General features: G+C 37.5%; 1 protein-coding gene across 4 annotated transcripts in view; it reads left to right on the top strand.

The window, feature by feature from the left end:
* The window catches only part of INPP5A (inositol polyphosphate-5-phosphatase A), a 424,043-nt gene extending 410,249 nt beyond the window's left edge, over positions 1–13,794 (top strand). For 3 of the 4 annotated variants that reach the window (XM_075935229.1, XM_075935228.1, XM_075935230.1), the window contains 3 exons: positions 6,028–6,139; positions 11,613–11,681; positions 13,116–13,794. In XM_075935229.1, the coding sequence (XP_075791344.1) occupies positions 6,028–6,139; positions 11,613–11,681; positions 13,116–13,262 (328 nt within the window). In that variant the 3' untranslated portion in view covers positions 13,263–13,794. Of the gene's footprint in view, positions 1–6,027; positions 6,140–11,612; positions 11,682–12,932; positions 13,021–13,115 lie in introns of all 4 variants that reach the window. The other variant, XM_075935231.1, reaches the window with a different exon arrangement.
* Positions 13,795–16,784: the final 2,990 nt, after the last annotated feature.

The raw sequence follows: 16,784 nt of genomic DNA, 5'->3' as shown, positions 1-16,784 counted from the left end.
TCATCATCCCTTTCTAGTTCCTTTCTGGAGACGCATATTAGAAGAATAGCCCTGAATTTTGGATGTGTTCTTACTTAGCTTTGGTTCCTCTTAAATTGAGAAACACTCATGTTTTAAAGTCTTCTGTACAAATGAGAAAATAATTGGTTCTGGGTTGCCACAGAGGAAACTCAAAATAAATGATCACACTCAAAATGCAAATCAACTCAGGTCAAATTCAGATCTGGTAACTTCCTTAAAGTCAGTTGGATGATTTTGGCTTTTGGGGAAGGACCTAGATTGCTGTATTGGAAGTTGCCAAATGGGAAAAGGTTCCTTTTGGAGAGGAATAAAATGAGGTTCACTTGTTGTATGAATAAAAATGATACTGCAGCTACTATAAATTATTAATTAAAACTATGATATATCATGAGGATGCTGAGTAGTGACTTTTCATGGTACAGTGGGAGAAAACTTTACAGTCAGCCCTGCACATTACCTAGAAGCATCTCAATAAGCAAAAGGCTTGACTGGTTCTCTCTCTGTTGGAAATCCAGAAGGGACTCTGATATTGTCCCAGAAGATTAGCATTGAGAAGAGAATGGATTAATGCTGGCCTGAGCTGCTGTCATTCACAAAGGGTGGGTGGTTTCCATTTTCAGTAGAGTAGATTGCAGATTTTTGGGATAAGAGGGGGCTGACAGAATTGTCAGACCCCTGAGCAAGGTGTGGGGGAATAGCTATATACTCCCAGAAGTATGGGGGGAGGGAGCAGCCAGCCCTTAGTACCACCCTGAATACACCGTGGCTCCTACCAATACCAGCCCTCAATGCTGCCCACAGCATGCAGGGTTGTGACAGTGATTTCAAGGGCCTGAGGCTTGAACCATTATTACTGCTGCCGCGGCAGCCAAGAGCCACTGGCCCTTTTTAATTGCCAGGCCCTGGGGCAGTTACTCCCATTACCTCTCAGCAGGTCTAATAGGGATAGAGAGGGCTAATGAAGTCACCCCATGATATTGTGGGTTCCTCCTGCTGATTCCCAGGAGCCAGATGAAATGGGCTGCATCTGCACTGGAAAGCAATAGGGCTCAGATCCTGAGTTCCAGCTTAACTCAAGCTCATACCCACCAGACCTGCAGCATCCTGGAACCCTGGGCCCGGGGTTAGCACAATTGCAGTGTAGACACAAGGATGGTTAGCCTTGAGCCTGGACTCAGGCATGGCCTTATGATGCAGGATAGACGTACCTGAGGTTATGTCTACATAGAAAAACAAAAATGTGGCTGGCCCATGCCATCCATCTTGTGCTTTCAGGGCTTAAGCTCTGGGTCTCTTTCATTGCTGTGTAGATTTCTGGGCTTGGGCTCTAGGACCCTGCGGGGATGGAGGTGTAGAGAAAGCACCATTACATCTGTTCCCCTCCTCACCCAGGAAGGAAGGAGACAGATTTTTGCCCTTCCTTCTTTGTGGTGCACTCTGCTATCAGTTTTCTCCTATCTCAGTATTGTGTAGGGAGTGAGGCTGGCATGGTCTGGCAAATGTATAGTGACAAGATGAGTGAATCCCAGTACACTGGGAGCATAGTCGTGGTGGATGCTACAGCACCATTAGAATGGAATTAAGCTTCCTTTCCCCCCTCCACACCAAACTTGGCAGGATTTGTCCCACTCTGTTTGGCTTAAATTGCTGTATTCTTCTGATCATGGTTGGATAACTACTATATCACTTAGCTCTAATCTTGGCAAAATAATTCCAAGCTTTGATAAAAGAAACCTGATTTTGTTTGTCAAAGTTACTTCTAAACTGTAGGAAATTCTTCATAGGGTCGTCATCATTAAAGAGCCTGGGAAATCGCCAGGAGTCCTCATTCTGGTTAGATCAATGATTAGATCAATAAAGCAGGTTTGTAAATAATAATGTACACAATATAGACTCTCGAATGAAATATGGTAATACTTAAGTTTAAGGACCTTTCCAGGTATGGAGCATAACTCTGCAAGAGCCATAGAGTTTATACTGTAAAAGGAAAGGATATAATGTGATTGATTCATATATAACTTCTATAATAAAAAGTATTATAACAGCCCCTGACAGCTAAACCAGGAGCTGTTAGCGAATTATTTCAACTCTGTGGCCTCACGTGGATATGGGCTCTGAGGTAACTAGGGTCCAAAAATAGTGTTTGTTATGTTGGGTTCTTCTGCAACTAAAGCCAGAGATGCATTCATAGGTTACCAGAAAAAGTCAACTCTTAAATTGCAGACAAAGAGCTTAAGCTACCAACCATATGACATCATCAAAACATCTCATGGACACTCAGAAATAAGCTGTACTTCTGTATGGCAGTGAAGCAGCAAATTGAATTCTCATAATATGTTTTGAAAATGAGTCTTGTTGGGTTTGATGAGGTGGAAAAGGTACTGAGATCACTGGTTTGTTCCAATATATTCAGTACACTTTACTTGGCTGTTTGCCATGGCTAATCTTTTTAATGGCAGTGTAGCTTGTAAACCCATTTGGTAGAAAGCTATGCATCTCAGTTTTATAATATCACACCAAGTAGGGTGGTAAATAACTTTCTATTCAAGCATGAAAGCCTTTTTGTTACAATCCCAGAAATCTTATTTTTAAAACCTTATCTTGAAAGCTTCAGTAATTCCTTTATGAATTCAGCAATACGCAGAATAAAAGGCAAACTTCCTGATTTATATTTATTATTTTTAAATCCAGTCCTCTTATTCAAAGACTTATGAGTTCACCTAACAAGAGCTTATTTCTAAAAATACATCAGTAATTTAGGAACAATATCCAACCAATTGAATCTTCTCTAAATCCTCTGCATTCCTCCAAAAACTCTCCACTCACTCACTCTCCCCTTTACAAAAAATCTAGAACAGATGGGCCCTGCAGCATGACCTTGAAGGTGAGCAAATTCAGTGTTGTGGAGAATGGAAATATGAAGTGCTTACCATTATCAATGAGCCCTTGTTGAAAAGGAACTGGTTTCAGCCCCCTGACAGCTAAACCAGGGGCTGTTAGCGAAGTGTCTTAGATGATTTCAACTCTTTGGCCTCACATGGATATGGTCTCTGAGGTAACCAGGGTCCAGCCTATTTAAATAGGTTACTTCAGCAACACATAGAAATTAATTAGAAGCCATCACAGAACCCACACAGTGGAGTATCCTGTTAGAAATGTGGAGTTGTCTACAGAGGTCTAAGCATATCATGATGTCCTCTCCTCAAAGTGACTACTGGGGCAAGGTCTGTATCTCACAGACAAAGATGCATCCTTCTAAACATCTTACATTCTCATCAACTGCTGCCACAGGGGCATCCAGAAGCAGTTGAAGACCCAACAAAACCCCTTGGACAGTTTTCCCACATTCGAGAGTTAATTATATCTCTTTTCAGTCTTTGGTGTCTTCCCATTGGTTTCCCAAACTACCAATTTAACTCCTATGTTGTCTGGACTGATTTGCATGCAAAACTCAAGACCTGATGCCATCATTCTTATGTGAGAGAGTTACTTAAAATCATTGTGGCAACAGAATAAACTTGGAATTAGTAAGGGATACTGGAGCAGTGTAGCAGAAAATACTAGTGCTCAATGCTGTATCAAAATTCAAATACCAGCTAGGCAAATGAATGCCTCTCTGAAGTCAGCAGATGAACAAAGTTAAGAGGGAAACATGGCCTGACAGATACCTGAAAATTTGAAAAGTTTGGCTTGTGTCCAGGTCCTTTTTCTGTCCAAACATGAATGTCTGAGTTTGGTCTAAGCATTGTCTCATTAATATTTGGTATTATTGCACTCACACAAAGAAGGAATAAAACTTAAAACAATCAGGAGAAACAAAAAAGAGCCTTTCTTTTCAGAGTCAGAATCCAGTGGTGGCATTCTTTCTCCATTACAACATTTGTATTTAAAAAATGGCCTTTACATATTTAGAATATGGGCTTTCATAATCAGATTTTATGAAAATCTAGGCAGGTAAAGTTGTGGGCTTAAATTTTGAAACTTTAATAGTTTTTTGCAGAAAGTATAATTTTGTTGGTTGCTATTCCACTGTTATTTACTTACGTACTTATTGATGGACAGTTCCCTTTAACATCATTCAGGAACAGCAGAAGGAAAGCTTCCTAACACCATTCTATCTGTGGTATTGTTTTGTTGACTTTATAAGAGAGATTAGAGCAATTAAATTTTCTTTTGCAGTTTCCTTGTTTGTTTGTTTTCATTAGGGCTGAACCATAATTGTGCTTGGTTGTAGATGGTGATAGACTATCACTAATAGTAGGGTTGTCAGATGGGTAGATATTTGGCTAAACTAGAATTTTAAAAAGGGAGGGGATGAAAATTATACTAACAAGGGAATCATGGATATCTTTTGATGATGAGGTGTAGTGGTTCCTTGCTCATTGCTTGCAAATATGCCGAGAGTATATAACAATGCCAAGAAGCTTCATTGGATCAGCATCATTCAAAGAATTCAAAGAAAAAACCCACACACACCTTCTATCTTATCTGCTTTATTCCAAACACCTTTACAAAAGAACAAAATACATGTGTGCGCACTATTAGTGTGACTTCAGATTGAGTTGCAGCATTTAATGTATTATGCTTTTTAATTTTATTTCCCCGTGTTTTCATTTGCCTTTTGATCAAAATCTCCTCGGCTACGTCTAGACTGCAAGCCTCTTTCGAAAAAGCTTCTTTCGGAAAAGAGCATCTAGACTGCAATCTCTTCATTCGAAAAAGTGAGCCGCTTTTTCGAAAGACAGCTCCCAGGCATTCTGGATGTTCTCTTTTGAAAAAGCCCTGTTTGCATTCAAGAACGCCTTTTTTCGAAAGAGCACTTTCGAAAAAAGGCGTTCTTCCTCGTGAAATGAGGAGTACCACCATCGAAAGAAAAGCCACGTTCTTTCGATTTAATTTTGAAAGAACGCGGCTGTAGTCTAGACGCAGGTGAAGTTTTTTCGAAAAAAGGCTACTTTTTTCGAAAAAACCCTGTAGTCTAGACACGGCCCTCCTGTATCACCAGCTACTTGTTCTTAAAGAGAAAAGTCCACAGTCATCCTTCCCCTTACACAGCCTCTCATCCACTATAGCTATCCGGGAGTGTACAGCGAAGCCAGACCTCACCTACCACTGCTCTTAGATTTATACAGTTAGATCTTTGCTTTTTAGTAAAGCTTAGGCAACTATAGGGTTTTCAGGCCTCTGACTCTGTCTCTCGTGTAATTCCTTAAAATTGTTCCCCCTTAAGGGAGTCATTCAATAGAAATTCAGTGAAAAGAACATCAGTCTCCTGAGTACCCTCACCCTTTCCGATGTTAATTTATACCCCAGAATCATATGCTATACAACGGTCCACTGTGTTCAAATACTTTGTTTTTGCTTTAGACCTTTTTCATTGTTGTTATTGTTATTTATTATGGTAGAGCCTAGAAACCCTGGTCATAGATACATACCCAGTTGTTTTAGGTGCTGTACAAACACAGAGCAACCAGTCCTTTCCACAATGAACTTATGATTGATCTAAATATAAGAGAAAAGACAATATGTGACTCTCTAAACGTAAGAGTTTATTTTCTCTCAAAAAAATACTCAGGTGTGAGGAGATTTAAAGGGAGATGAAATTTTTAAATAACCACCTAATAACATTTTAGAGTAAAGTGAGTTTATAAAGATGAGGGAAGAAACAGAAGTAAAGTATGACTGTTTAAAAAACATAACAAGTCTCTGATGTTTATTCATTAAGAGCCAGCTCCTATAAAGTAGTGAACACCTCTCACTGTCATTGAAATCTAAGGGAAAGATGGCACTGAACACTTTAAAACAAGTTCTCAGCATCGTGCAGGATTGGGTCTGAAATGTAGGAGTGGGGGGAACATGTGTGCTAACCAAGTACATTTTGAAAGAACTGACTTTTACAGGTTTTTTAGGACAGTGTGGATTGGGCCAGTGGCTATTACAGCTGCCTTGCAGAGTGTTAAAACGTCAGGCTGGTTGCTGACAGATGTTGCACTGATTTTTTTCCAGTTATCCATACAGTGAAGATTGTAGCCAGGGAAAGCAGTACATGAATACTAGATGTCCAGCTTGGTGTGATAGAATTCTGATGTCACATTCAGCCAAGGAACTGATTCTAAAAGTAAGTACACCCCTAGGATTTTCTAATCATTTCTTTCTTTATCCTCAACATAACATTTTTTTAAATTTGGTATTTCTTGTCTTTTCCTAAATTCTTAAACTGTCCAGAGTAAACCCCAGCAGTGGTTGAAAACAGCAACACCAAAGCAATAATTGCATTTTTCCCTTATGCAAAGTTTTCCATCTGAGTATCTTAGGGTATGTCTACACTACCACCCTAGTTCGAACTAGGGTGGTAATGTAGTCAACCAGAGTTGCAAATGAAGCCCGGGATTTGAACAAGGAGTAATGGTAGTTCGGAATAGGAAGCCTAGTCCGAACTACCTAATCCGTGCCGCGTGTATCCGGGGGCATGGAGTCCGAACTAGTGGACATTTAAAAATGGCGGCGCCCGGCAACATGCAAATGAAGCCCGGGAAATTCAAATCCTGGGCTTCCTTTGCAACTCCAGTTGACTACATTGCCACCCTAGTTCGAACTAAGGTGGTAGTGTAGACATATCCTATGTGTTTAACAAACATGGCACAACTAAGTTCCACTACACCTCTATGATACATGGAGTCTCTTGATTTCAGTGCATAGTGATAAGCCTAACTTTGCCAAGGCCATAGCAACAATGTAGCTCCCGAGTATCTCAGTTTTCAACTCCCATTTCTTCTCCTTCCCTGGCCCTTTTCACTGTAGAGAGACTGAGCGAGATCCTGGGATCAGACCAAACTACAAACTTCACAATGTGATAGAAAGGGGGGTTTTGTATTCCCCTTATCTTGTGTGTAGGACTGGTCCTCTATGCCAGATGACAGCAATCTGAATGCTGTCACAATTTACCCAAGTTGCAAATGGGACCAAAGGACAGAAGGAAATCAACGTGGTATAGGGACATGCCATCCATGCCTCTTTGCTATTACCACAACTCATTTTCCTGCTAGGCCAGAAGTGGCTGTAAGAGACATGCTAACTAGAGTATGACTTTCTACCACTCTACAGTGATGTGATATTTTGAGGGTTACTGAAGTGAGCTATATTGACAGATTGCAGCCTCATCACACCCAAGAACCTTGCTCACCTGGAAAAATGTGTTGGCTTGACAAGCTTATTTAAGACCCAATACTCTGTATTTTTCTTTGTTTTCCTGCATCCTAACCCTTTTTTAAAATTAATGAATTTAAATGGATAGGGTTGGAAAGTAAATCTTAATGTTATTGGCTCCATGCTTTTTTTGTGAAGTACTGAAACACTGCAAACTTGCTTTCTTTATGTTTACAACCTTCTCTCTTTCCTTCTCTCATCAGTGTTATGATATCATGATAATGTTTGCTTTGCACTAAGTGACATAATTGCAATCAAAAGATAACTCACTGAAACTTGAAAGCATTTTTCCATGGCTACTCAAGTTTCCTTCTCTCTGAAGTGCTTCTTCTCACACATTAACCTCTAAGAAGTGTTGACATTAACACCTTACACTTTTCACCAAACCCTCATGAAATGTGAAATTCACCCCCACATTGCACACAATGTGAGCAGTTGCTTTGTTCAGGGAAATTCAGGAGGTCTGGTGAATGGAATTCACTTCCTTAATTTGGGGACAGGTACAGGGTCATTAAGCACTGGAATAAATTAACTAGGGCGATTGTGGAATCTCCATCATTGGAGATATTTAAGAACAAGTTAGACAAACATCTATCAGGGATGATATAGATCAGAAGTGGGCAAAACAGCCTCTGAGAGCCGGATCCGGCCTGCTAAGCCTGTGGATCCACACAGCGGCTGCCCTGCAGCTCCCCTGGCAGTGGGGTGAGCGCACAAAGTCTCCTCTCCCCACCAGAGGCGCGCAGAATCAGAGTGAACTGCTGGATGATTCTCTCTAGCCGCCATGCACCCTTGGCAGGACAGGGGCAGGAGGCGAGGGACTTAATGTGTAGGGTTACCAGATGGTTTAACCAAAAATACCGAACACCCCCTTCCACCACCACCCAAAAAAAACACTGGGAAAAAAATTCTGGGGTGCGGAGGGAGACCAAAGCTGTTGAGCAAAAAAAAAAGCCCCTTTAAGAAGAGGCTTTTATTGCTGGCGGCCATTTTGTTTTTCTGCTCCAGCCACAAGACAAGTCCCTGCGGAATCAGGTAAGCAGGAGGGTGGGGACAGGGGCTGGGCCTGGTTGCTGAGTGTGTCATAGGGTTGCCAGGTGTCCAATATTTTTGCCTCCTGGCAGGGGGGAAAAAATCAGAAAATACTGGACATTTTAGGTGTCTGGTATTTTCTGAATTTTTTTACTGGACAGGAGGCAAAAATACGGGACTGTCCAGGTCAATATCGGACACCTGGCAACCCTATTCATGTGCTTCCGCATATCCCCTGGGCCCTGATTGGCCTGGGGGTGGGAGGAGCATGCTAAGTCTCTTCCCACTGCAGTGCCTAGAGGGAACCACTAGCTGTTTTAAAACAGCTGGCAATTCTCTCTAGAGGCAGGGAGTAAAGATTTCACATGCTCCCTAACCCCCTAACCCCACCCCTTCTGCCTGAGACCCCACGCCTTCCAGGGCAGCCCAGAGCCACTTCAAAAATTTTATGAAGTGGCCCTCTTTTAAAAAGTATCGCCCACCCCTGATCTAGATGGTGCTTGGTCCTGCTGTGAAGGCCGGGAACAGGACTTGATGAACTCCCAAGGTCCCTTCCAGTTCTAGTATTCTGTGATTCTATGATAATTTTGTATTTCTATATGATATTGGTAGCATCGTAAATACAATGCTACGTATACTACTAGACACCAGGGAAATTCTCCATAACAAAGGACAGAGTGACCAGTAAGGGACAATTTAAAAAATTATCTCTGAGTCAGATGAGATATAATTGTATAAATGTTTGAAGGGTGTAACCACCATCAAAGAGAGGAATTGTTTCAGATTGTACTAGGGAATATAACCAAATGTAATGGGACAACTTAAATATAAGAAAATGAAGGCTGAACACCAGAGAAAATGTGTAACAATGACATCAATTGGCCTGAAATAATCTCCATAGGGAAGTGGCAGAAGTTCACTTGAAGCAGTAAGAGTTGAATATTCAGAATCCCTTTAATCTTGTGTTCTGCAAATTTGCATTTGCAAATTTTGACCATGATACTCTGGATATGGACAAAGATTTGTTGATACAAATTTAACAGGGGGGAATTAGAGCCACATTTTCTGCTGATGTAAATTGCACAACTGCATTAATTTCAGTGTAGCTGTGCTATTTACACCTGCGTAGAATAAGGCTCTTATCCAGCTGTAGGCCATTTGGAAATTTTGGCCTATCAAATACGAGCAAAGCAATATAAAGTATGCAACAGAGAAGAGTACTCTATTGTGAAGAAAAGAACAAGATAATGTAATAGGACTAAGTCATTTATTTTTTTCTTGACTGTATGCAATAAGCTACATTTGCCTTCCCACAGCTTTCAGATCTTATTTTTTTTATAAAAGTTTACACTGTGCATTGTTGAACCTTGGAAAAGGGTCAATAAGAAAACCAAAAAGCAAATTATTAGACTATACTTAATTGCAAGTCTAGGATAATCTTATACTTTAAATAGCTGTGTACCTTTAAAAATTAATGAGATAAAGAATTTAGTTGGTATAACTAGTTGTTGAGAAATTATTATGCACCGTTCTTTATTTCTTTATGTATTAGTGCTTTGTTGTCAGGAGCTGAAGAATTGATTTTCAGGTCTGGCAGACTTACCTCTTATTTCAAAGAATAAATTATAGTAAATTGGCACTTTTTGAATGCTTTGTAGAAAAAGGAGTACTGTGTGCAAATTAGCACACAGCGCAGTATGTTCAGCTCCACACACTAGGCGTTACAGATTGTACAGACATGGGGCTGTAAACAGCTTTCGTGCAACATCATCTATCATGCTATGGTCGGTTACCTCACCATCATGTTATTTTATGCTTCCTGAGCCCTAAAACACCAAAGGTTGCCCACTGCTAGGGAGTTGCGTTGATGCCTGATAGCATGCAGTAATGAATGCTCAGCCAAGTGAATATTGTTTCTGCTTGTGCGCTGCTGTAATTTGTTTATCTGTCTAAAGATTATGCAGTTGAAAATCCACAATTTTATGCTGCCTTTGTAAATTATCAAGTCGCTTTTGATGAATGTATCCCCACTTCCGATGGTAGTGGCATTATGATCTTGAAATATTGGAAAGTGCTCATGCATACAATGCAGAAGGTTATGTTTTTTATAATTTTGGCAGACAACCATGCTATAAAGTAAATCTGACCTTAAGCTTCCTTACTGCATTAAAGATAATTCAGTTTTAACTTTATAGTCCTAAATGCTGCAAGTTCTTGCCCAGTCAAACTTGACTGATTACAGCTGAGAAAATCTTGACTGTTTCATACAAAATAAATGAGTATTGTAAACTATTTTAAAGCACATCTATGATTGTATTAGAGACTTGCTGGTGTGCGGACTCCAGATTTAATTAGCTTCCAGCAATTGTTTAGCATAATAAGAAATTGCAAGCCTCTCTGTGTTTATTCCTAAAGGGTTGTGCTAGATAAAATAGACTGTCAAAATCACACATTCAAAGTAAATGGCAGAAAGATGAGTACATTCTATTATTTATTAAACCGTAGCTGCAAAGAGAACAAGTGTATAAGAATAAAGTTCAAAGTAGAGTGAAATTGAAGCAGTTCACAGGAATGGCTAGAGGAATGCTATCCTTCAATTGAGACTGATTTTCTTAAGACATTTTGAATGTTCTTTTTATTAAAGGAAAAAGTTTATAATAGAAATAGGATTTGCTTGCTTTCTTTTATAGCTAAATATTTTAACTGTTTTGTAGAAAATATTCAGCAGCTATCTTTACTTGTTTAACTTTACATGGCGGATGTAATAAAAAAAATGGGGTCTGGGTTAGGGTTCAGGTAATACAACCAATAAATAATGAGGTTTAATGTTTCTACCTGTACATTTAAAATACTACATATGGGTGCACTGAATGCTTTTTAATGTGGCAATCTGAATTCCATGCTGTTCCGAGAACATTCATACCCTATATAATTCAGTCAAAAGATTTCTCAGCTGTTCCTAAAAGAGAAGACTGCGGTGAAACCATTTGCTACATTTCACTGACATGAGCTTTCAATACTGTATAGCCATAACTGAATCCTTAGTTTCCACATCTTAAAATATTAGTTGATAAAAGTTGTTAAAGCTCTAAAGGAAGTGGTGTCTACAGTGATTTTAAGTATTTTGTGTGGAAATTGCCCAGAGTTTTGTAATGGATATTTAATTGAATGTTTCTGTATATGAGCATAAAACATCTTTGTTCTGAGGAGCCAAGGAGGAACACACTTTAGTAAGCAATATGCCATCACTAAGAAATCTCGTATGTCCTTACTGAACTTCTATTCATGTAACCTTTTCTTACTTAATTTTCTCTGAAATCTGAAAAATAATTGAACTAATCTTTTTTTATTAGTCGGAAAATGATGAGAAGATAGTGATTTATGATCATATTGGGCCAAATGTCTGCATGGGGGATCACAAGGTAATTTAACTGAGTGTTACAATATTGTATTACACTAAGTTTTATTAGGAACATAGAATGCATGTATTAATTTCTATTTATTTTATATTGAAATCAATTATTTTTCTCCTTTCTTAATTTTAAACTAGATACTTAGAAAACATGTATATCAGTTGGGATTAAATTAAGCTGTAATTAGTAGAAATGCTATATTAGATAATATACAATTTTCACTAAAGAACAGAATAATGTTCCAGAATATAAAAAATATAATATAATTTGAATATCAGAATGTGCAAACCTAGCTGTATTTATAACTTTACATGAAATAAGTGTCCTTGGAAAACTTTAGTTTCACTTAGTTTCCTGAATTGTTTCCTGAATATAATTTTAATGTATTTAGTGTCTACTTGGCTAGTAAAGTAATAAAATGCCATATGAAAGCAACAGGTAAGAAAAAATACTTAGTGATATGCCAGTTGTGGGAAAAAAAGATCAAAGATGATAAAACATTAATTTTAAGTAAGCCATGTAGTTAGCTAATCCTCATTTGAGGATACTACAGACGGGAACAGCAGTTTGAAATATGTTATCAATAAGCAGCTGATTTCTTTAAAAATCCTATAAATAACTAAAAACATCTCTGAAATTTTAAGATTCCCTATTCATTTAAAAATTCATTTGGAAACCTGAAAACTATACTTCAGTATTATTGACAGATGCACTGTAGTAGCTCTTAAATTGTGATTTTAGATTTGGTAATATATTTAACTTTTTGTGTATATATGCTCCTAATTTTTTATGGAGGGAGTAAAATGTTTTTCTACAGAAGGAGAGATTTTTGCAGATACACTAACTTGTATAATAAAATTAAAAGTGCAGTGTCCTTCAGGAACGGAGTAATAGCCAGATTGGATACAATTATTTTGATTTCTTTTATGATTGATTTATTTAACAAGCATCCTCTTTGAACAGAGTTACTATGACAAATGAAAGCCGATGCTATATGTAGGGGGCTTGATTCTATTTCTATTGAAATCAATGGCAAGATCCCAACAGATTTCATTCAGAGCACAAGATCGGCCTCATAGGCAGTTTTCTTCCTGAATTTCTTGAGAATTGTAAGATTACAATAATGAAGGAAATCTAGGTAGCATCAGTTTCACTGACTAGAGATTGATTCTCACTCTGTTTGAAATAATCATTACAAAGTGTTTGATCTCTTTCTACCTTTCAAGTGTATAATCGCTCTTTCTCCCTAACTTGCTGCAGCCTGTGTTCCTGTCCTTTCGAATAGCTGCTGGGGCAGGTAAACCTATTGCAAATGTGCACAAGTGTTGTGTCGTGCAGTGATGTGGTGGTAAATATCATTTTTTCCCCTTCGTTTATATTTTCTACATCATTTCCCCTTTGTGTTTATTTTCTTTTTTTAAAAAAATGCCAATTCTGCAATAGGAAAAAGATGCCCTCGAAATGAGAAGATCTTTCGTGAAACCACCCTGTAGCACGGAAGAGGAAAGAATAAGCAGTATATTGAAATGCATAATCCTAACAGCTGTATTGATAAATCAAGTCTTGAGTGCCACATTTTTAGACTGCTGATCGTACACTATGCTTCAGCATCTGGACTCTGTTTGGGAAAAGCCTCACATACCTCACTGTCTTGTATGTTCATGTGACATCAAGTAGAAATGTGGAATTATTTTTATATATATATATATATATATATATATACACATATATATATATTATGTGTCACGGTTCTGTTGCCAAAACTCTAATAGACAGCAGAGATGTTCTGTATTTTAGATTTCACAACTTTCAGATTTTAATAAGTGTGTGTCAATGTGGAAAATCTACTTCAGCACATTATAAACTTTTAAAGGGGTCATGCCTAACATTATATATCTGGACCATTTGGGGGTTTTGTACATTGGATTAGATAGAGATTTTGATGGTTTTAAATGATATTTTCTTCATTGACCAAGGCTTATGGTTTGTTTTCATTTTAGAATTTTGTTTTTTTTTCATTTTTATAGATTTTTTCTCATGTTATTTACTATTCTGCCATGTAACATGGTTTTGAATCACACAGCAGCTGCTTTCTATAAATACATGTGTGTCTATATATATGTATGTTTGTGTGTGTGTGTGTGTGTGTGTGTATATACACAGATATATAAATAATTTATAAACCTTACCAAAATGTATGCTAAATATATTTTCCATTATGATTGCTTGAGAGTGCCATATCAGCAATTAGCATTGGAGTCTAGCAGTTTTAGTTAAGTGTACATCAACAATCAACATTTATCAAACAAATATTATATAGAAGTGCCATCATCAGTACAGATATATAGTATACAATATAGCACATATATTAGCAGTTTCACTTTGTTATTCCTATAATACCTTCTTTCTAAGTACTATAAGGATTGAATGTGAAGTTTCTAGATAGGTTTGGATGTACCTTTCAAGAATTTTGTAAACTGTTTTTGTCTGTCTTTTGTTACTGTTTTATGGTGCCAAGTATTCTATATTAAAACAATAACAACATGGGAGAAGAATATTAAAAGTCTGTTTCAGATAGTACTGCACCCAGTATGGACTGTATTTATACAAAGTGTTAGTGAAAAGGATTGTAAATTTCCTTAGTAGCTATGTGCAACCTACAACATAACCTTGTTATGAACATTTTTCTCCCACCACTAAGTACAACATTAAAAGGTGATTAGAGAGTCTGTTGATGAAACACAAATGTATGTTTTATTGATTTAATTTAGAACACTACAGAGTTCATGGACTGTGTGATGGCATTAGATTGATGCTTGATTTTGGTATAAATCACTACCATTGAAAATGATTTGATGTCCGCTTGCAGAATTTGTTTTACAACAATACAGTCTGGTTTTGTATTAAGTACTGTTTTTCATAGGGGTTCTGCAGCTCTGTAATGTCAATGTGCCATGTTGCAATATAACCACCCGGTAACTCTATTTAACATGAATAGAGATTCAACTCATGGTCACTTTGAAGGCCTTTAGAAATGAGTACTCTGGTTCTCAAGCAATAAATCTGATCATTATGAAAAATGACTGTGTCTGTGCTTTTAATTTTGGGAGTGGATATTATGCAGAAATATTAAGTTGTCCTTTTAATTTTCTGCTAATTCTGCTATATTATTTTGCCTGAAAACCCAGGCAGAAAATAAGATGCATTTTTAGTATAAATTGAAACACAATACAAACTGAGAAGAATAAATTGTCCAGATTGATTCCACTTTAAATGTAGAATTATTTTATGATAATATTGTTAATCTGACAATAACAATATATTTATAGCTACTCCTAATATACAAATACCTCCAAGCCCTCTTAAACTGTTAACCCCTGATCGTTTTATAGATACTGCTCTTATATGCTATTTCCTGTGCGCTCTTGTCATAAAAATAACGCTGCCTCTTTTAAATGGGGGAAAAAAAGTGAAGACTTCTTTATATGTAGACTGTTTAAAATAATAAACTATGGAACCATAAAGAATTATAAGCCATTTAAAGAATTACACAGATGACCTATTAGGGTAACTTGTTGAGTCAAAAATTCTCAGCATTTTATGAATGTTGTAAATTAATTTTGTTATTTCAGTGTTTAAAAAAAAATGGATGCATGATACCTCAATTGTGGGAATCCTGAGTAATCAGAGTAATAAATTTTAAGAGAAATCCCTAGTAAGAATTCCTCATCTTGAATAATATCTTAAAAGCCTAATAAGTAAAGTTTTCTATCAGATTACACATTCACTGAATTCTGTGTTCCCCCCTTCATGGCATTAACTCTGTTTAAATCACAGTGTTCATTAAATTCTTACTTTGGTGAGTAAGTATGCAATATGGAATGTATAATTATTGTCATGTTTTAATCTGAATATGGATTTCTACCATGGAGAATTTTGTTCTTATGTGACTATTCATATTCTAGATGTAATTAGACTATTCTGATCAGACCATTCTAGAATTGTGTATTTGTGTTCCCTTTACAGTGAGTAGAAATAACATTGTTTTTAGACTGAGAGGTTAAATACCTCTTGGCTTTTGGTTAGTTTGATGGGTTAAAAACTACCTTGTTCTATAAAAAGACACTAATCACTAAATATCTTTTTCTGAGCACCTTGAAGCTGAATTAATTAAAAACAAAGTTTGTAAAGGAACAATTGAGAGAATTCAGGCTGGTCCTCAACTATAGGAGTTTATGTAATCCTGTCACTTTCCCTTAGAAATTAGTTAAAGTTAGTTAGATTTGTCCCTGTAATTCTAGTTGTAATGAAGCAGGCACTGCTCTTCACATTCCAGTGTACTGAAGGCACAAAGTGTACAAGGGCCAAAGTGATGATTTTTCTGAACTTGATGTGTAATTGTAGACAATTAGTGTTTGGGCTCTCACGTCTTATTGCCATCAGACGTTTTGCCTGAGTAACAATTTACAGGACCTCCCCTAGAATAATTAGCTGCAGAAAGACTCGGGTACTTTAAAAGTCAGAATGAAATAAATAGGTCTCCTCCCAAGCCCCGAAGTGACACCATCTGAATCTGTGTAAATATCCTGAGGCACAGCTCCAGCCAATCAGCAGGAAGCAGTATATTAGGGCTGGCAGGTGGATAAGTAGCTTCTACGCTGAGGAAAGAAGAGACGATCAGTGTGTCCCAGTAAGGTGAAGTAGACTTCTGGAAACCTTCGCTTTTCTGCCTTTCCTTTGGAACAGCGTTGCCATCTGAAAAATCCGTGGAAAGATGAAATCCAATGGGGTTCTCTGAGGAGAGATTTTAGTGTTTTCCATCAGGTATTGATAAAACTGGAAGCACAGCAAAGTATAAAACATGAAGAAGGAAAATGACTGAAAGACTGCACTAAACACTAACTCTGAAAATACAAGAGCAAACAATATACTTTGAATATTGTCTTCTTCAGTAACAGCCTTAAATTTCTTCCCTAGTCAAGTCAGATTTGCAGGAGACTGAATAATATATTAATGAACCTTTAGCCCTTTTACAACATTGTCAATTAAAGACAACACGGGGTTAATGCAAGTCTGTCAAAGGAGGGCTGTGGTTTCCTGTACCTAAATGAT

Source organism: Pelodiscus sinensis, chromosome 8 (genome assembly GCF_049634645.1).
Source record: "Pelodiscus sinensis isolate JC-2024 chromosome 8, ASM4963464v1, whole genome shotgun sequence".
Taxonomy (NCBI): domain Eukaryota; kingdom Metazoa; phylum Chordata; order Testudines; family Trionychidae; genus Pelodiscus; species Pelodiscus sinensis.
The sequence above is the reverse complement of the archived record's forward strand: the minus strand, read 5'-3'. Positions and strand labels throughout refer to the sequence as shown.